The sequence below is a fragment of the Schistocerca americana genome, chromosome 2, assembly GCF_021461395.2.
Source record: "Schistocerca americana isolate TAMUIC-IGC-003095 chromosome 2, iqSchAmer2.1, whole genome shotgun sequence".
NCBI classification, from domain to species: Eukaryota; Metazoa; Arthropoda; class Insecta; order Orthoptera; family Acrididae; genus Schistocerca; species Schistocerca americana.
The window spans coordinates 682411746-682433723 of NC_060120.1; the positions used below are offsets into that span (position 1 = coordinate 682411746).

At 39.0% G+C, this 21978-nt stretch overlaps 1 protein-coding gene across 3 annotated transcripts; it reads left to right on the forward strand.

Annotated features, from left to right (window-relative positions):
• Positions 1-313: 313 nt before the first annotated feature.
• On the forward strand, positions 314-20148 carry LOC124595595 (meiotic nuclear division protein 1 homolog). 3 transcript variants are annotated; one of them, XM_047134395.1, is made up of 6 exons: positions 314-435; positions 5272-5432; positions 5545-5681; positions 5769-6021; positions 19656-19796; positions 19966-20148. In XM_047134395.1, the coding sequence occupies exons 2-5, from the start codon at positions 5343-5345 to the stop codon at positions 19791-19793; spliced, it is 618 nt and encodes a 205-aa protein (XP_046990351.1). In that variant the 5' UTR covers positions 314-435; positions 5272-5342; the 3' UTR covers positions 19794-19796; positions 19966-20148. The 3 variants fall into 3 exon arrangements, with proteins under 3 accessions (XP_046990351.1, XP_046990352.1, XP_046990350.1); XM_047134396.1 differs by lacking the exons at positions 314-435; positions 19966-20148 and adding an exon at positions 552-570 and having other exon boundaries at positions 19656-19959; XM_047134394.1 differs by lacking the exons at positions 314-435; positions 19966-20148 and adding an exon at positions 4878-5129 and having other exon boundaries at positions 19656-19959.
• Positions 20149-21978: the final 1830 nt, after the last annotated feature.

The following is a 21978-nucleotide window of genomic DNA, read 5'->3' on the forward strand; positions in this document are numbered from 1 at the left end:
ATAATATTTGCTGGTGTACAAAGACCAGTACTTTGCACTGACTAAATTGTTAAACGTAAGGGCCTATAAACCTAATTAAAAAAACTGCAAATAGCACGTTTTCTGAAAGGCTTTAAAATTTACTCTTTATTGTAGTAGCTTACGCCTCTAACCTGCGGATGAACTGCCCTAGGTAGGGTACCACGTACAAAAACGTGTCTACCGATTATTCTTGCGGTTTTAGAAAAAGTGTATTTGAAGTCTTGCCTTCTCCGCATCGAGAAATTTGTCTGTAGACGGGGAATGCAAGACTTACAGGTGGAACTGTTGGCTGCACTGATTAGCGGTCAGCTTGAAGCTTGGGTATTTGTTTATGTGCGTATAAAATAAGTATCAAATATTGTGCTGTTAGTGTTTTGAACTGCGCAGCAAATGCATCTTTATAAAATCAGTAAGGTAATTGTTACATATTTTTATACAGTCTCGCAAGTATCGGAACTTCCTCATTTGATTGCAAACGAAGTCCTTTGTTCGTTTTATATTATTTTGTTAAATCATGTAGCAGTAGTTCCTGCAAGTGCACGGGCGGGAGTAGGTATTTAATATTAGTCAAAAATATCCGTTTAAACATACTAACGAGTTCAAGGTATTTGCTGTAATTACTTACAGAACATCTCCATACGATGCGTGCGTAGCCTGATAGTATATGATGATTCTATATAAACGAAAAGGTGATTAATTATTATAGGCCTTTATTATTACTGACAATCCCCAAAATAAACAGTTACATCTTGAATGTGAACAATTACCAGCTATTCTGTAGAATCTGGTCGTTAGTATACAGTCGAAAATGCCTTGAATGTTGCCTAGCAAGTGGAAAAGGTGTTGGAAGATTCAGATTCCAAATATGTACTATTATTTTCTTATCTGAAAACCCATTTGTAAGAAAATGTTCACTCGGATCCAAAACCCATGACTGAATAAAATTGATGTACAAGTCCGTACAGATGAGGTGGTAGGCATTGATATAACCACGAAAGTAAGTAGAGGAATGGTAAAACTTATGCATTATCTGACAGTTTAGTATTATGAAAGAGCTGCAGATCACTGTAAAAATCTCTACATGGACAAGTAGCTATGTATGATTTTCAAATTCTTACTCTTCTACAACATAAATCCAAATGTGGTTAATGACCACAATATTTCTTTTTACTGGTGATCAGGGCACCACAAATTGAAAATCAAATAGTGCTTAATCTGTAACCTTCGCATTCATACAATAGTATACACATTGTTGTTGTTTGTTGTTGTGGTCTTCAGTCCTGAGACTGGTTTGATGCAGCTCTCCATGCTACTCTATCCTGTGCAAGCTCCTTCATCTCCCAGTACCTACTGCAACCTACATCCTTCTGAATCTGCTTAGTGTATTCATCTCTTGGTCTCTCTCTACGATTTTTACCCTCCACGCTGCCCTCCAATACTAAATTGGTGATCCCGTGATGCCTCAGAACATGTCCTACCAACCGATCCCTTCTTCTAGTCAAGTTGTGCCACAAACTTCTCTTCTCCCCAATCCTATTCAATACCTCCTCATTAGTTACGTGATCTATACAACTAATCTTCAACATCCTTCTGTAGCACCACATTTCGAAAGCTTCTATTCTCTTCTTGTCCAAACTATTTACTGTCCATGTTTCACTTCCATACGTGGCTACACTCCATACAAATACTTTCAGAAACGACTTTCTGACACTTAAATCAATACTCGATGTTAACAAATTTCTCTTCTTCAGAAACGCTTTCCTTGCCATTGCCAGTCTACATTTTATATCCTCTCTTCTTCGACCATCGACAGTTATTTTGCTCCCCAAATAGCAAAACTCCTTTACTACTTTAAGTGTCTCATTTGCTGATCTAATTCCCTCAGCATCACCTGACTTAATTCGACTACATTCCATTATCCTCGTTTCGCTTTTGTTGATGTTCATCTTATATCCTCCTTTCAAGACACTGTCCATTCCGTTCAACTGCTCTTCCAACTCCTTTGCAGTCTCTGACAGAATTACAATGTCATCGGCAAACCTCAAAGTTTTTATTTCTTCTCCCTGGTTTTTAATACCTACTCCAAATTTTTCTTTTGTTTCCTTTACTACTTGCTCAATATACAGATTGAATAACATCGGGGAGAGGCTACAACCCTGTCTCACTCCCTTCCCAACCACTGCTTCCCTTTCATGTCCATCGACTCTTATAACTGCCATCTGGTTTCTGTACAAATTGTTAATAGCCTTTCGCTCCCTGTGTTTTACCCCTGCCACCTTCAGAATTTGAAAGAGAGTATTCCAGTCAACATTGTCAAAAGCTTTCTCTAAGTCCACAAATGCTAGAAAAATAGGTTTGCCTTTCCTTAACCTTTCTTCTAAGATAAGTCGTAAGGTCAGTATTGCCTCATGTGTTCCAACATTTCTACGGAATCCAAACTGATCTTCCCCGAGGTCGGCTTCTACCAGTTTTTCCATTCGTCTGCAAAGAATTCGCGTTAGTATTTTGCAGCTGTGACTTATTAAGCTGATAGTTCGGTAATTTTCACATCTGTCAACACCTGCTTTCTTAGGGATTGGAATTATTATATTCTTCTTGAAGTCTGAGGGTATTTCGCCTGTCTCATACCTCTTGCTCACCAGATGGTAGAGTTTTGTCAGGACTGGCTCTCCCAAGGCTGTCAGTAGTTCTAATGGAATGTTGTCTACTCCCAGGGCCTTGTTTCGACTTAGGTCTTTCAGTGCTCTGTGAAGCTCTTCACGCAGTATCATATCTTCCATTTCATCTACATCCTCTTCCATTTCCATAATATTGTCCTCAAGTACATCGCCCTTGTATAGACCCTCTATATACTCCTTCCACCTTTCTGCTTTCCCTTCTTTGCTTAGAACTGGGTTTCCATCTGAGCTTTTGATATTCATACAAGTGGCTCTCTTTTCTCCAAAGGTCTCTTTAATTTTCCTGTAGGCAGTATCTATCTTAACCCCTCGTGAGATAAGCCTCTACATCCTTACATTTGTCCTCTAGCCATTCCTGCTTAGCCATTCTGCACTTCCTGTCGATCTCATTTTTGAGACGTTTGTATTCCTTTCTGCCTGCTTCATTTACTGCATTTTTATATTTTCTCCTTTCATCAATTAAATTCAATATTTCTTCTGTTACCCAAGGATTTCTACTAGCCCTTGTCTTTTTACCTACTTGATCCTCTGCTGCCTTCACTACTTCATCCCTCAAAGCTACCCATTCTTCTTTCCCCCATTCATGTCAATTGTTCCCTTATGCTCTCCCTGAAACTCTGTACAAACTCTGGTTTAGTCAGTTTATCCAGGTCCCATCTCCTTAAATTCCCACCTTTTTGCAATTTCTTGAGTTTTAATCTACAGTTCATAGCCAATAGCTTGTGGTCAGAGTCCACATCTGCCCCTGGAAATTCCTACAATTTAAAGCCCGGTTCCTAAATCTCTGACTTACCATTATATAATCTATCTGATACCTTTTAGTATCTCCAGGATTCTTCAATGTATACAAACTTCTTTTATGATTCTTGAACCAAGTGTTAGCTATGATTAAGTTATGCTCTGTGCAAAATTCTACCAGACGGCTTCGTCTTTAATTTCTTAGCCCCAATCCATATTCACCTACTATGTTTCCTTCTCTCCCTTTTCCTACTCTCGAATTCCAGTCACCCATCACTATTAAATTTTCTTCTCCCTTCACTTCCTGAATAATTTCTTTTATTTCATCATACATTTCTTCAATTTCTTCGTCATCTGCAGAGCTAGGTGGCATATAAACTTGTATACACATTACGAAAACAAAATGTCTTGGAATGAATGTTGTTACTTGGTACAGTTTGGATGTATTCTATCAATGACTACAAAATCCGTAAATGAGTTGCAGACAGTAGTGAAAGAAAACTGTAGGCCTATAGGAAAAAGGAAATTTCTGGTGGAAAAAGATTGCAGTGTGTTTTTTATAGAATGTTGTCTTATGTGGTGCTCAATCATAGACAGTGTGAAACTGGAAAGACCAGTGCTTACTACACTTTGGTGTCTTGAATATAGAAGGTGTCAACTGGAGGTGCAAAATGAGGACTGTGGAGCTATTAAAAAGTGTAAATGAAGATACACAGTTAATAAGAATAGCCAAGAGTAAGAAAAGAAACAGGCTGAGACATTTAGTGAGAACAAACTGCGCAATGGTGCTTCAGAAGGAACTGAAAATTGTCAAAAGATGAAAGGATAGAAGGTACCACCTAATAGATGACATCAAGAAAGATTCATGGTACTTCAGAACACAAAGATTGTTGGAGAAGAAGAAAGAGTGAAAAGCTTGCAGTGAAATACATGCCCATTCCATATACATTTTTATCTAATACTGCTTCACCAACTCAGAACCAGAGTGTCACCTTTCAATCTAACCAAGTCCTTGGGTTATGCTAGAGATCATTCTGTCGCCACAATTTAGGCCTACATTTTTAAAAATGATAGAAATGGAGGAAGTTTGGTTTGTTCTATTTCTGTTTGTGTTATACAACAAGATGAAGCTGGCATTATTTTGTGTAAGTATGGTTATATTTCTATAAATAAAAACATGCACAGTGCTGTCTCACAGAGATGTGTGAAATCTAGAGTCTGTCGTGCATGTGTATAGTTTTTGCGACAAATATTGAGTCAGATCTGGATTGAATCTGTGTACTAGATTAATTATCAATGGCCTAGGTAGCCTGGGTGTGTTTACGTTTAGTTTTCAATCTCTAGTAGGAAATGGGCCTTATTTACACCTTCATTATTAAAACCGTAATACAGAAAGATAAGATGAAAGTTGAGTATGACTTCCTTTCTGCCAGCAGATATAATCATTGTGACATCCAGAAAGAAGTTGCAGGTAATGGAAAATTGAATGTGTGAGGCAGTTCATGGTACATGCTTGGATAGTTGTCAGTAACAACACTGCTTGTGAAAAAATACTCATTCTGAGCATCCAAATTATTGAATCAGGAAAACGCACAGATTTTATATGAATTGCATTTAATTCATAGATGCAGCAACGCTACTTATTAGGTGAAAGTGATGTTGTTACATCAGCTAGAGGAGCCAGTCAAGCAAGTAAGTACCAGATCCACAATTTGTAGGAAATAGTCAGGTGCAGACCTATTGTCATACTAGTTAGATAAATCAATAAACTGGTCCACTCTTTAAGTAGTCATTAGCTTTATTTTCGTGTTGAAATAATCATCCTTTTTTCCAGTGGAGTGCTTAAAAAGTATGTGTGCCTAGTGAATTTGGCAATAGTCCTAAACACACTCTTCTACCAAAACCATGTCAAAGCGTAAAGGAGTAAGTGCTGAGGAGAAGCGAGTGCGGGTACTGCAGATATTTTATGAGAAGAAAGAATTTTTTCAGTTAAAGGTACACTGCTTAGTTCCTCTGAGAGATCCTACAAATTGAAGTATAAGTTCTGATTTATCGAGAATTGTCTTTGTGTATATAGTGAATTTGATGTAACGTTTTCTGTCTCCAGGAATTGGAAAAAATTGCACCCAGAGAGAAAGGTGTCATTGCCCAATCAGTCAAGGATGTTGTTCAGAGTTTAGTAGATGATGGTTTAGTTGACACAGATAAAATTGGCACATCAATCTATTTTTGGGCATATCCCAGGTAAAATTTGAGAAATATTTCTTATTCGTATTGCTGATTTTAGTAAGTGGACATTATGATTAACAAATGTTTCTTATTCCTTTTCAGTAAAGCAAAACATTCAAGGAAACGGAAATTGACAGACCTGAGCAATAAGCTTGAGGAAACAAACAAGAAACTTAAGAAGGTGAAAGAAAATGTTGAAACTGCAAACCTTGGTAGAGAAGAATCAGATGAAAGAACCACAATTCTGGAAAATATAGCCTCTCTTAAAACAGAAGAGGCTCGACTTAAAGATGAAATACAGAAGTATAAGGATTCTGATCCAGAGGTTTTAGAACAAATGAAACAACAAATACAGGTAAAAAAAAAAGATACAAGGCATGGACAAAAATATGGAAACACTAAAAACGCAACACATTACTGTGCCTTATATAGTGTAGGAAAATTGTTGGCATTGCAAACATCTTCCAGTTGTCTCTGAATGGATGAATATGGGTCTTGTGTGGTTTTCGAGGGACTATTCTTCCCATAAAACTATCGAAAGTTTAGGAACGATGATGGTGGTGGATAGCGATTATGCACTCTTCCATCCAAAGTGGACCACAAAACCTCAATAATATGGAGATCTGGTGACTGTGGTGGCCAGAGGAGATGTGACAGGTCATCCTCAGGCTCAGAAAACCAGTTGTGCATGATGCAAACTGTGTGAATAGGGGGCCTGTTTCTTGAAACACAGCATCACCATTGGGGGACAAATGTATCATGGGATGGACCTGATGAGCAAAAATTGTTGCATAATCCTTGGCAGAGAAACCATGGAGCCATGGAATACCCCAATATGGCAGCCCCAATTATCACCTATCCACTACCATGTTTCACTTTTGGGATGTAAACTTTGCCAGAAGTTGGAAGTAGCATGCAACAAGACTCATTTGACCAAATTACTTTCATCCATTCCTCCATGGTCCAGATTTTATGGCTTCAGCACCATGTTTTCCTGTTACGAGAATTTGCATCGCTGACACGTAGTTTTGCTTGTGCTGCAATTACCAGTTTTTTGGAGCTCCCTTCATGTCGCTTTGCTGCTGATAGGGTTCATGAGTTTGACATGCAGTTCTGCAGTGACTTCTGCAACTTCCGTCCTCCTACTTTTCATCACAGTTCTCTTCATTGACCGCCTGTCACAATCTCTTGATACACACTTTAGCCCATGTAGTGACTTAGCAGATGATGTTTTTCTGCTTTCCCTGTATGTTGTGTAATTCTTCCAATATAGTGCCTTGTAAACCAAAACACTTCGGCTGACTTGGTTATGGAAGGTGCCAAACAAACACCAACAATATAGCTTCAAAATAATGCACTCACAACTACCCAGAACATTATTTTGATCATGACTGAACTTGCAACACTTTGAGGACATTGCACAGGTGCCATTAGTGGTCAAATACAACAGTGCAAACCTGCAAGGTTGACTAGAATCTGCATTTATGTTCTAGCATGCATTTCTCACAGTGTATCGATATTTTTGTCCGTGCCCAGTTCAATTGATAAAGATGTTCTTTTATACTAGTTTCAAGATAATGGTGCCATATATTGAAATATTGCTTTCAACAGTGCCTTTAAAATTTCTTACAATATATTTGAGAAAAGCAGTAATTAAATGCATGTAATTTGTAGAAAAAATTATCTGACATTTTGCCATGTTGATTAAACACATCTATACATGTTACAAATTTAAAGTCCCATTGCATTTTTTCTGTCGTTGTGTGAAAGCTAATCTGAGGAACTGCTGTAGAGATATTGATACTGATTTCAATAGTAGATAGATTCACACGAAAGTCTGTGTATATAATTAATTACTGCTATGCTAGATAAGTAATCTGGCCATATTTTGCATTCTGTTAAAATAGAAGAAGAGCACTGGTAAAGAATAGAATTATATCAATAAATTCAAACAGAAATATGTCATGACAAATGATAGTTTATCGGTAAATATGCAGACCATCTCGGCTCTGTTCTACAAAATCTTTTTCTCAAAAAAATTTTTCCGTGGGAAACCCTTCTTAAACACACTACAAAAGAAATATTAGCCTCACTTTATCTTAAATATGCTGGAAGCTGGATGAAACTTGGTCAGCCAGTTTCAGAATTTTATTGTAGTTCGAAAGAGTTGTGAAAACAGGTAATTCTTTGACTTGAAAGTTTTTTAGTTTGTTCCACTGATTTAGTGATGTCACCAAAATAATCTACTTGACACTGACAGGTTGAACAACACAAGAGAGAGAGAAATTTGTCTTATGATAATTTAAGACCATTGTACAGTGCTAGATCATGTAAGTTCTGTAAGGTGAGTCTTTCCTATTATGCGAAAACACACACTTTTTCGGTGTGGAAGTGACAGGAACAACTTTTGTGGAAGGATAACTGTATTCTTGAAAGAGTATCTTACAAAATTCATGAAATAAACTGCAATAATTCGAACATGCAAGCCTTAGCTTCAGTGGTCTCTCTCCATTCCTCCAAAATCCAACCTTAACATACTGGCTGTTCACCAGCAACCTTAACCAAGTGCAAATAGCACAAATCTAATCCACCAATTAGCCATCTACTGCTTTTAGTGAGGGATTTTAATATCTGCCTCAAATGCTGGAGTACTATCCAGATGAGCACATTGTAAACATTGTGAGTGACCATCCAGCATCTTGATGCAGTCCATAACTACACAGATGGTTCCAAAATCATTAATTATTAGAAGTGTATTCTATATTCCAAGTTTTCATTGTTGGTAAGAACAAAGATGTGAAACTTGTAGCCATACTACATGCGTTGAATTTCTGCTCACCGGTGACAACTGCTTCATTGTTAGATTCAGTGACATACTATCTGCTCTAACAATTCTGAAAAGCTTTAGTAGCAACAAATGGCACATCCTTTTGATGCTACGATTGATAGGAGAAGAAGACGAATGTTGGTGAAATCTCACTAAGGGATTACAGATAATGAACTAATTGACCCCAAGGTAAATAAATTGCTGTGGCAAGAGACTAAACTGTGGCTGAAATTCCAAATAATAAAAACAGACGTGTACTGCAAATATACTTCTCGGCATTGTCAGTTGGGAAGGTGATGATAATGGCTGTCATCACTGCAGCAGGACATGACTGATGATACTCGTGTGGCAGCATCAAAATTTATTGGTTCCATGAGCAAGAAATACGCATGCATGGAGAAGCACTCACAGTTGGACAAAAGTGGCATTCATAGTATGCTGCCAGGGCTTTGTGCCTCTTGAGGATCCTTATGTTTCTTGAAGACATGCCACCTTACTATGACAAGGCAACCATTGCAGTGGGTACCTCCACATACTCGTTTACACCCTTACATTGAACTCGTTTTGATCAGAATAAATTACATTTGTTTATCAGAATAATGTTCTGTTGGAACATCTTTCTTAGGTGTTGCAGCTCACTTGGTAGGCTGTTGGGATCTGCGATCACATGTGCTCTATGGGCCATGGGATGTAAGACAGTACTGAGTTGTGCAGAGAAATGACAAGCTAAAAGCCTAGAAGTATAACTGTGTGAGTTGATTTGCACTGGATGCTGTGTCCCAACATTTCTTTGACTTTTTCTGGTGGAAATGCTGGAAAGACATAGGTAGTATTTCTATTCCACATGGCCACACTGCAGATGTATCGACAACATGTACTATTTAAAGGCATGATAGAAGATTGCCACTGGGAAGAGAGCAGCTAAATTCCGGTTCCATTCGCATATGGAGCATACGAAGAATGGTGGTTTAATGCCTCAGTGTGTCTTCCAAATCAACACCCATTTCTTCGTCTTATCATTCAAGGTGACAATAGTACATCCTCATAGAGGCTGTCAGTGTACTCTTTCCAATTACTTGCCATCTCCTCTGCATTTAACAGTCAAGTTCCTTTTGAGTTCTTAAGATTGGTGGTTTTGCTTTTAATTTCACCAAAAGCTGTTTTGGTTTTTCCATTTTCAGAAACCGTCCTTCTGTTGACCATTTCCTATTCAATTTCTTCACATTTTTTCTTCAGCCACTTCACTTTAGCTTTCCTGATTTTATTCCCAATTGGCTTATGTTCCTGTACATCATTCTTTTCCAAAGATTTTTAATTTTCTTCTTTCATCGATAAATTGAACTGTTTATTCTGTTCCACAAGGTTTCTTCGAAATGATTTTCCTTGTTCATTTATTTGTCTGTCCATTATCTGTGACTGTCCTTTTCAGGGATGTCCATTCCTCTTCAGCTGAACTGTCTACTACTGTATTCATTATTGCAGTGCCTCCAGCCTCGGAGAACTTCAGATACACATCACCGTTACTCAGTGCATCGATATTATTACTAAATCGTGATCTGAGTCTAAATCTGCCTCAGATTGTGGCTTACAATCCAATATCTGATTTTGGAATCTGTTTCACCATGATGTAATCCAACTGGTATCGTCCCATGTCACAAGGCCTTGTCCAAGTATATATCTTCACGAGTTCTGGACAGTGTAATTACTGTTACTCACTGAACTTTATTGCAGGAGGAGTCTTCTCCCTCTCTCATTCATATTACCAATCCTGTATTTTCCTTTAACTCTCTCTTTCCCTACTATAACATTGCAGTCTACCATGATTATTCTGCCTTCTCCCTTTACACATTCAATTAGCGTTTCAGTGCCCTCTCATACTCTGGCTCTCTTCATCTTCTGGTTATGGATGTGGCATGTAAACCTGAATTATTATTGTTGACATTAGATTGCTGTCAATTCTGATGAGAATAATTGTGGGCTAAACTATTTGCAGTAACTCATTCTTCGCCCTACCTTCCAGTACACAATGAATCCTACTCCCATTGTAACATTTTCTGCTGCCGTTGATATTACCCTATATTTGTCTGACAAGAGATCCTTAAATTTGTTCCCATGTAACTTCACTGTTATATTGAGCATTTGCATTTTCCATTACAGATTTTCTAGCTTCTCTGCGGTATTCAGAGTTTCAACATTCCACACTCCAACTTGTAGGATGCTCTTTTGATTATTCTAGCTTTTTCTCATGGTCACATCCTCCTTTTCAGTCACTTCCTAAAGATCTGAATGGGGGACTAATCTGGAATCTTTCGCCAGTGGAGAGATCATCATGACACTTTTTCCATGACTGTCTGTATTTCCAACGAGTGCCCATTTGGTTTTAATCTAGTGGATTCTAGTGACTTTTGCCTCAAGCAGAGCTGCTGTGCATGTCCAAACATGAGATTCAAAATAAACATGTTGTCCTAGAACACGTTCACTGACTGCTAAGATATTGAGCACTGGAAGGGGAATTCTTTGACATTTGACTCACCAGAGAGATGCCATGGGGCAGGTAACAACAATGGCAAGCCAACTTCCCTTACCACACTGCCAGTGGTTTGGTTCAGAAATTTCCACTGTTCCACGCCATGGATAAACAGTACCACATGGTGTTGCACATTAGCCACACCTATGTTTGTCAGCTCTCATTATGAAAAGGTATTTTTTGGTGTTGAAGTGTTCTGCAGTTGTCAGGTGTTTTGGACGAGTGTTTTGTGTTGGCATTGCATGTCTCACCATTTGGTAAATTGAGCACAGTGCTGCATCAACATCAGCAGTGACCATTTCCAGCATCTTCTGTGATGTTCCGTAACAAGGGTCAATCTCACATTAGTCTTATTGTAAATATTGTCAGGACCAGTTTTATTTATCCTACACTGTATTTCAGTTTGCCAAGTAGAATTTTGTAAGTCTACGCAGTCAAAAAAGTACACGAGGTTCAAGAACAAGTAGAATTTTTTTGTACACACAAACAAAAAAGTACACGAGGTTCGTGGATGATGATTTAAGAAAGGGGGGGGGGGCACAGGAGAGTTAAAAAGATATGAAGTGTGCCACAACTGCTCGGAGATGAATTTTGGCCCTTCATGAGACTCTCATTTTCAGTATTAGGCCAATTGCAAATGTGCGTCCGAATGAGCAACATTGCCCTTGACTTGAGTTTTTGTTTCCACATGGTAAAATTTCTTGCAAACTAAAACAGAAAATCGTCTGAAATGTGGAGAAGATTGGCAGCCCAGTATGGTGAAGAAATTTTGGCAAGGATGTCAGTGTATGAATTCCGTGAACTGTTTGGTTAAAGTCAAAAGTCGATGACAGTTGATCTGTATGGCTCATTTGTGAAATGGCTGTAATGCCAGTGAATAAACAGTATACCCAGTAATTCACTCTTGCATTCTTTTGCATAGACAGTCGATGCACACAAGGCCATTTACGGATACCCTCAGCACCAGTTTTAAGATGGAAGTGATGCTTTTCTGCAGTGAGTCACCATGTGTCACCTGAGACCAAATGAAAGAGTTCAGAGTGCTACCATGAAGGTTTCGCAAGAGTTAAGAAGAGAAGATCACAGCTGTTAGTTTGCAGTACGTTTGGAGCATGAAAAAGTGTCACACATATTGAACGTTTCAAGTAAGGAGTCATATAAATGTACAATATTATTGTAAGTCGTTTAAGGGTGCTGGTTAAAATGTTGCCGCAAAGAAAATAATTGGTATGTTGTTTGCTAATGTACTATTCTTCACAGTGATGTCCAAATCCTAATTCGGCTCATAGTACTGAAACAAAATTAAGACTTGCATTGGGAACCTTTTTTCCCCTCCCCAGCGTTCAGATCTCGTGCGTAACTGAAGAATTTTACTTATTCATTCCTCGTACAGTATCTGAGAGGTGATAACTGTGAGGCATATAAGCACAATATTGTGATGCCTAGCATTGGTTGTCAAAGCAAGTGAGACCTGGAATTTGCACAACACTGGATGGAGCAGTGGAATGCTTTGAAAAACTGACATAGTTTTATTATTGTAGCTTTTTTTATTTGATCCCTCAGATTAAAGTTTCATTCAACCTTCAATGACCCATATACATGATGTTTCAAAAATACGTCACACTTCGGGGACAGATTCCCAACACCAAAATAAGAAAAGTTCATACAAACATACATCCAAAAATATTTCATTTTTGAGTAATTAATTAATGATGATGATAACAGCTCTCCAGGTACATCCCAACAACTTCACTTATCTAGCACCTGTTTGACTCATTGTTCCTGGATGGCAGTGGGTTGCCAGGGAGACTTGCTTACATTCATCCTTCCTATGTCTTCCATATTTCCGTTGTGTGTACATACTGTAGGCGGTGAATTAACTGAAAGTGCTCCGTTCAAGCATGGTGGAACACTCATTTTGTGAACAGGCAGGCATGATTTCTATCTACGGCTACCCTGAATGGTAATGCACATGACATTGCAGGGCTGTATCCGGCAGCATTTCCAGAGTCAAGACAGCCAGATCATCCAATCTTTGATGCTTTGCAGCATTGTGTTGTTGATACGGGATCCATAGAGCCACAGACTATTGACTGAGCAAGACTGTGTGTTGCCCGTATGGAAGAGCACATTCTACAGGGTGCCTCAGAAGAGCCAGGTATCAGCACAATCCAAATGGCCTTCACATTGTGGCACATTTCCAAGAGTAGCATGGAGGATACTTCACGAGCAACTCGTGTATTTGTGCCACCTTCTGTGTGTGCAGGACCTTACACTCGCCGAACACGCACCACAGAAGAACTTTTCTCAGTGGTTTTTGCACAAGCAACCCATATGGGGTTTTCGCTATCCTAATGCTACAGTACAGGCTAGACATCAACATAAATTTGAGATTAATGTGTGGGCTGGAATTGTAAGTGACTGTCTGGTAGGGCCATATGTCTCCCAGCAGGTCTTACTAGTGCTGCCTACAGGGACTTTATTCAGAACACCCTCCAAGACCTACTAGAAGATATGCCCTGCAAATAATGAGAAACATATGGTTTATGCATGATGGAGCTCCAGCACATCTCGGTCTCGGTGTTTAAGAGGCACCAGGTGGTATCTACCATGACAGATGGTTAGATAGAGGACAAGATCCGTGGCCTGCATGTTTCTCTGACCTCAGTCCTTTCGACATGTCACGGAAACCTGCGAAACCATTGGGGAGTATTTGGAAGGATGCGACAGGTGTGTGTGTGTGTGTGTGTGTGTGTGTGTGTGTGTGTGTGTGTGTGTGTGTGTGTCTTTATTTAGAAGCAAGCAAGGTGAGGACATTTTGAGCATTTTTTGTGAGGTTATGTCTCGATGAGCTCCCATCACCTAAATTGTAAACTTTCATTAATAACTCGAAAACAAAGGATTTTCGGACAGATGTTTATATGAATTTTTTTTTTTTCTTGTCTTGGTGTGAGGAACATGTCCCAAAGTTGGTCAAAGTATTGAAACACCCTGTATATGTTGTTCATTCAAACCAGTCCTCAATAACCACACAGTATGAAGGACACAAGGGATCTCCATCTCTTGCTGTCTGCAGTCGCATTTACTGCACTCTCACTGATAGTCGCTTCTCCCACCTCCGTCCCATCCTCTCAGGTCTATCTAGACCATACTGAACCACTTCTGCAGCCTTCGTTAACCATGGTGGGCAACCTTTCTAAACATTTCTCCAGACCACTTCAGTTGTTGGTCTTGGATATTCTTCTCCAGGGGCTTTACATTAAAATTTTTCTCAGTGTCAGTGTTTTGGGTCCTGTACCTCAAAGTCCTGCTTTCTAAATTTTTTTGGGATATCTCATTTCTGGCGCTTGAATGTGACATGTTGTTCTCATACTTCCTATACAGGTTCACAGCCACAGTTCAGTTTTAGGATTAGGTAGATCTATATGCAGCTAACTTTCTTTCTTTCATTCTCTCTTTCTCTCATTGAGTCAGTCCCATGTGATTGCATTAAACAGATGACATGCTTCCTGACTTTTTCTTCACTGTCCTTGCTTGTTTTCCCATCTGCACTGTTGATAAGTGCAATTACCCAAATTTACAAACCTGTCTATTGGTTTTCCTTCCATTGTGATGTTAGGCCTTTATTCCCTTTTGTTTATAATGATGATTTTTTTTTTCCAACAGTTACTTTACTTTCCTTTCCTTTCCTCTTTTCTTCAAATTATCTGTCCAGACATTGATGTTGGGCTGGAGAGTTTGTTCACTAGAGGCTACTATCACCTCATACGCTGAAGTGTCAAAGAAACTGGTATAGGCATGCGTATTCAAATAAAGAGATGCATAAACAGGCAGAATATGGCACTGCGGTCGGCAGTGCCTATATAAGACAACAAGTGTTTGGTGCAGTTATTTATAAGTTACTGCTGCTAAAATGGCAGGTTATCAAGATTTAAATGAGTTTGAACGTGGCATTATAATTGGCGCACAAGCAATGGGACACAGCACCTACAAGGTAGCAATGAAGTAAATATAAGGAATCCAGTAAATCATCAAATCTCAGACATCACTGCAGCCAGAAAAAGATCCTGCAAGAATGGGACCAACAATGACTGAAGAGAATCATTCAGCATGACAGAAGTGCAGCCCTTCTGCAAATTGCTGCAGATTTCAATGCTGGGTCATCAACAAGTGTCATTGTGCGTACCATTCAACGAAACATCATCGATATGGGCTTTCAGAACTGAAGGCCCAGTCATGTACCCTTGATGAGTGCACGAAATAAAGCTTCATGCCTTGCCTGGGTCTGTCAACACCGGAATTGGGCTGTTGATGACTAGAAACATGTTCCCGGTTGGTCAAGTCTCGTTTCAAATTGTTTCGAGCAGATGGACGTGTACAGGTATGGAGACAACCTCATGAATCCATAGACCCTGCATGTCAGCAGGGGAATGTTCAAGCTAGTGGAGGCTCTGTAATGGTGTGGGACATGTGCAGTTGGAGTGATAGAGGGTCCATGATACGTCTAGATACGACAGGTGACACGTACGTAGGCATCTTGTCTGATCATCTGCATCCATTCATGTCCGTTGTGAGCAATTCCAGCAGGGCAATGTGACACGCCACATGTCCAGAATTGCTCCAGGAACACTCTTTTGAGATTAAATACTTCCACTGGCCACCAAACTCCCCAGACATGAACTTTATTGAGCGTATCTGGGATGCCTTGCAACATGCTGTTCAGAAGGGATCTCCACCCCTCTGTACTCTTACAGATTTATGGACAGCTCTGCAGGATTCGTGGTGTCAGTTCCCTCCAGCACTACTTCAGACATTAGCCAAGTCCATGCCACATCATGTTGCGGCACTTCTGCATGCTCACAGGGGCCATACACGATATTAGGCAGGTGTACCAGTTCCTTTGCCTCTTCATTGTATATCTTTTCCCATAATTACATAGTATTTAGAAAATTAGTCTCAGTCGGACTGTAACTTCTGAGATATAGGTGTATGTCTGAGGTCTCATCATATGTATGTTCACAAGTTGGGTTGATGTTAAAATATCAGCAGTTGGCTTATCTCTGCAGCCCTAAAAATGCCGATATAGTTTCGTATCATAGGAACTCCTACTGTAGTGCTAGTACCATAGTTGAAAATGGAGCAACAATGTTGCAGATGCTTGATGTTGCATACAAGCCATTTAAAGGCCATCTCTGAAAAAACTATCCCAGTTGGCCTTTTGAAGGGTGTCATGAACACTCTTCATCCAGCAATACAAAAAAGCCATCAGCCATCCTTCTGTGTGGCTGGATTCTCTCTAAATGGCACACAATATCATCTGATTCTGTCATCAGTGGGTTCAAGAAGGACAACATGTCCAGTGCCCTGAATGATAGTGAGAACAACACACTTCAGGAGAGGAGAAATTAAAATTCTGACAGTAATGAAGCAGATGTCAATAGTGGCATTAGCACTGACATCAGTGAAAACTGGGTATGAGCTGGTATTGTGTTAAATTTATCTACATTACATGTGTCTCCATAGTTGAGTGGTCAGTTAGGCTGAATGTCATGCTGAGGGCTCAAGTTCAATTCCAAGAAATGCCTGGATTTTTTCCTTGCCGGGAGGACTGGAATGGGGCCCACACAATTTCACAATGCCAACTGAGGAGCTACTTGTATGAGCAATAGTGGCTCCAAGATATGGAAAGTCGACAATGGGAGGGAGAACATTGGGCTGAACCCCTGCTGCTCCCTACTGCATTCAAATGACACTATATGGCAGAGGATGACTTGGTGGCTGGTCAGCATTGCAAGGCCCTCTGGGCATGTTCGCAGACCTTAGGTTTTTTGTTACCATCTAGATTACAACATAAAACATGTTATTACCACTGGGTATATTACCGAGCGAGGTGGCGCAGTAGGTTCGACACTGGACTCGCATTCGGGAGGACGACGGTTCAATCCCGCGTCCGGCCATCCTGATTTAGGTTTTCCGTGATTTCCCTAAATCACTCCAGGCAAATGCCGGGATGGTTCCTCTGAAAGGGCACGGCCGACTTCCTTCCCTAATCCGATGAGACCGATGACCACGCTGTCTGGTCTCCTTCCCCAAACCAACCAACCAACCACTGGGTATATTGTGAACAGTTTTTGTAAATGGGTAGTGAGTGTATCATAAACTTTTCTCCACTGAGCTTCTGTTTTCCTTCCCTTCTCTCAAAATTAGTAGGGCTGCTTATATTAGGTCACAGCTCACATACAGGCCAAATATGGTATTGGTATGTAAAAGTAGTAAGAATTAAGCCTCTGTTTATCTCTTTACCAATAACACCAAAGCAGCTTTATTAAACATAGTTTTCTGAAATTAATTGACAAAAGAAGATGAAGTAAATACTCCAGAATTTGAATCAAAAACAATTGCCAACATGAGTAACTCATAAGGAGATGCCCTCAGTGTAGCAAAGAAACTTAAAGAACTTAATAAAATAAAATCTTCCAATGCTGACAGCATACCAGTTAGGTCCCTTTCAGAGTATGCTGATACAGTAGCTCCATACTTATCATATACAACCAATTGCTTGACAAAAGAACCATATCAAAAGACAGGAAAGTTGCAAAGGTCACATCAGTATTCAAGAAATGAAATAGAAGTAATCTGCTGAATTATAGACCGATATCATTGACATCAGTTTGCAGTAGGGTTTTGGAACACACACTGCGTTGAACATTATGAATTAACTCAAAGGTAATAGTTTATTGCCCCACAGCCAGCATGGATTAAGAAAATATCATTCTTGTAAAACAAACAAGCTCTTTCTTCAAATGAAGTAATGAGTGTTATCAACAGGATCTCAGATTGATTCCATATTTCCAGAATGCTTTTGACACCATTCCTCACAAGAGACTTCTAATCAAATTGCACTTCTATGGAGTATTGATCCAGTTAAGTGACAATATTCATGATTTCCTGTGAGAAATGTCACAGTACCCGGTAATCAACAGAAGATCATCGAGTAAAATAGAAGTGGATATCCATCGTTCTCTGGCCCCCAGCCATTCCCAACCTATACAAAATATTCTGGGGACAATGTAAGCAGCCGTCTTATATTGTTCACAAATGATACTGTTGTTTACCATCTAGTAAAGTCATCAAAAGTTCAAAACCAGTAGCGAAATGACTTAGATACAATATCTGTATGGTGCGAAAAGTGGCAGTTGTTTCTAAAGAAGTAAAAGTATGAGGTCACTCACGTAAATAATCTGTTAAATTTCAGTTACACAATGAACCACACAGATTTAAAGACTGTCAATTCAATTAAATACATGGGAATTACACTTATGAACAACTTAAATTGGAACAATCACATAGATAATGTTGTGGGAAAGGCAAACTAGAATTTTTTTATTGGCAGAATACTTAGAAGATGCAACAGGTGTATTAAAGAGACTGTCTACACTACACTTGTTCATCCTGTGCTAGTGCAGTGCTGTGCAATATAGGATCCCTACCAGATAGGGTTGATGGAGGCTACAGAAAAAGTCCAAAGAAGGGCAGCTAATTTTGTATTATTGCAAAATAGGGGAGAGACTGTAATGGATATGATGAGTGAGTTGGAGTGGCAATCATTAAAATAAAGGTATTTTTCATTATGGTGAGATCTTTTCATGACATTTCAATCATCAGCTTTCTACTCTGAACATGAAAATATTTTTCTTTCATCGACATACATAGAAACAAATGGTCATCATAATAAAATAAGAGCAGTCAGAGCTCATATAGAAAGATTTAAGTGTTCATTTTTCCCACTTGCTGTTAGAAACTGGAATAGTAGAGAAATAGTCTGAAGGCGGTTCGAAGAACCTCTGCCGGGCACTTAAGTGTGAATTGCAGTGTAGTGATGTAGATGTGGACATCAGTTACTTACTGGTGCTTACCACTAAAATACAGTTGTGTTACAACAAAGTGTAATAGGTCTCTGCTACAATTCAACTTTACATCATTCCTCATCTGTGGTTCTTTCCACTGTGTCAGATTAGCTTGTGCTGGCCACGTATCTGCGTATCTTTGTGGGTAAGGTGCTGGACTTGTGTGCTGAAGAAGTGTAGTTCAGATCCCTAGTGAGCTATCTACATTTAGGCTTCCCCTTCCCTAAATGACAGATGCTGAAATAGTCCCTATGAAAAGAACACAGCTAATTGCCTTCCCAGTTCTAGCATCTGCTCCATCTCTAAGGACCTCTCTGTTGATGGGACATTAAACCTCTAATCACCCTTCTCTTACATATTGAACGAAAGTGTCACTAGTTCTTTGAATAATTCTCCATAGACTTTTTTCTTTGCATTTTTGTAGTCTCCTTGTCCCTGTTTAACACCCTTTGGCAACCACATTTAAATGTTCTCTTATTCCATCTTTCCTAGATTTTCCAGTGCCCAAATTTTTGTTTTGTACTGGACTGTATTATGAAGATACTGTTACAGTTATTTACTGTTTTATATTTAGAATTTTTTTTATTCCATGGAGAAATTTTGTGTGCTAAAGCAATGTACACTACTAAAACTGTGTAAAGTAAGATACTGTTGCGTGTGCGTGTGCGCGCGCAGATTCTCACTTATGACATTAGCATCTTACCGTATTAATCACTTTGTCGTTTCAGGTAGCAAAGGAAGCAGCTAACAGGTGGACGGACAATTTGTTTGCAATTAAATCGTGGTGTAAAAATAAATTTTTTATTGAAGGAAGTGTGCTGGACAAGCAGTTTGGTATTGATCCAGAGATGGACTACCTAAATTAATTCACCCGGCTGAATTCAGTGTAAATAATATCTGTGGTGTACTGTAACTCCCTACTTCAGAGTAAAGGGTTACATATTTGTGCCACAGAGTGAGGAATATAAAGTAATATTGTTGTACAAGCCAACACAATATCTCAGAGACAATGTCCAGATTTTTTTTTTTGTGTCTTGTGGTTTTAATTTTGTTAAACCATTGCGACAAAAATGTATAGTATGGAATGTGTTGTGAATATATATTGTAACTGTTATTGTTTGTTAGAATTAAACAGATCAGAAAAAGGCATAATTGAGATTATCATGGAATATATTTAAGTGTTTTTTAAAATATTTTAATTAAAGTTTATGAGGACTGAAATTTCCAATAATTTTGCAATAAATCAATCACCCATTCTCAAAGATCCAAGAAATACTTCACTTAATAATAATAATAATAATAATAATAATAATAATAATGTGTCCGTAATAACTTTACAGACTTGACATAAACATCCATGCTATATAAACTGCTGTGAAGTGGAAGGCAGAGGATACTTACCATTGTATCAGTTGTTATGGCTTCTTCCTACTATTCAATATGGAGTGTGGGTAGAAAGACTGTTTAAATGCTTCTGTAATTAATCTAATCTTGTCCTCACAATCTCTATGAGAGTGATACATAGGAGATTGTAGTACGGGATATCTCAAAAGAAAGTTCAGACTTGATGTGTCAAAACATAAAATTGACAAAATCGTTATTTTTGAAATATATAGTTGAGGAATTTACTTCTTAAAGATAGTGTCATTTAAATGCAATGCATCATGGCTATGGCACTCATTTAAATGATGAACAAACTTTTGCATGACAGCTTGGCATGTAGACACTGAGATGGCTGGCACTTAGCTACAGGTATTTTCTTTCATTTTGCTCCAGAGAAGTCAGATTATTGACTAACACTTTAAATTTTATATATCTCCATAAGGGAAAAAAAAAGTCCATAGGACTCAAATCTCAACTGTGTGGGGCCCACTATGTCGCCCCTCCTGGAGATCAATTTGTCAGGGGTAATTTAACAAACTTGCAGTATAGACGTGTTGAACATGTGGACTGTGGCTCTGTCTTGCTGAAACCAGGTTCTGTGGTTATAATCAGGAAAGATTTGCAATTCAGGCACCAAAAAGTCATTTAATGTCGTCGCATAATGTTCCAAATACACTATAATTGCTCTCGCCCTCACGAAAGAATGGGCCGATTATTCCTCTATCTGACATCACAGCCCATACAGTAACTTTTTGGAATGAAGGTATTTCTCAAGATTCTATTTGGGATTTGTGGTACTTCATCTGCGGCAATTTTGCTTATTGAAATGACAGTTCAGGTGAAGTGAGCCTCTATGGAAAACAAGATATTAAATGAAGAGCAGTAAGTCACATCATTAACTAACTGCAGCCTATGTCTGGCATTCTGAGGCTTTAATTCTTGCACCAATTGGCATTTTTGCAGAATTTGGTGCAGTGAAAATCTATGTATATTTAAAGAACTTGCGTGCTTGTGTATGGAGATGTTAGGATCATCACATACGGACTGATTTACCCTCCCCATGAATTTGCCCATTCTTAATGCCGTTAGTCACCTGGGTTTCGGTTTGGCCAGTGTTGAACCAATCTCCTCAAACATTTTGATCCATTTCCAGTTAAAGGGAGCACTTGGAGCTCATTTACATCATGCAGGCCACGATCATTGCAAAATTTCCTCCGTACTATTGTCGCTGAGTCACCGTTGTAAAATTCTCACAAACAGAATGCGTGGTCCCTCCTGAGAAGTGTTCTATATCAGCTGAATTCCTAAAGGCCAAACAGGTGATCATTGTACCCCTGATTCTCAAATTTGTTGCACATGCACAGAGAGCCCTTCAAATTGTCTTTTGAGACACCCTGCATATTGATAGAATCCTAATTTAAAGCTGGTCAGGGGAACTTTGTTCACATGCACACAGCACAGTTGGAGGTATTTGCCAAACTGCATACTGCAATAGCATCTGCTCCCTTCCATACTATCTTTACAGTCTCTGACTGATTATATATCCCAACCAATAAACTGCCATCTGCTTTACCTATGACTGAACCTGTGTGTTATCATCCCATTTCATATCCGTACAAAGTGTTGCTCCCAGGTATTTGCATATATTGTCAGATTTGAAATGAGATA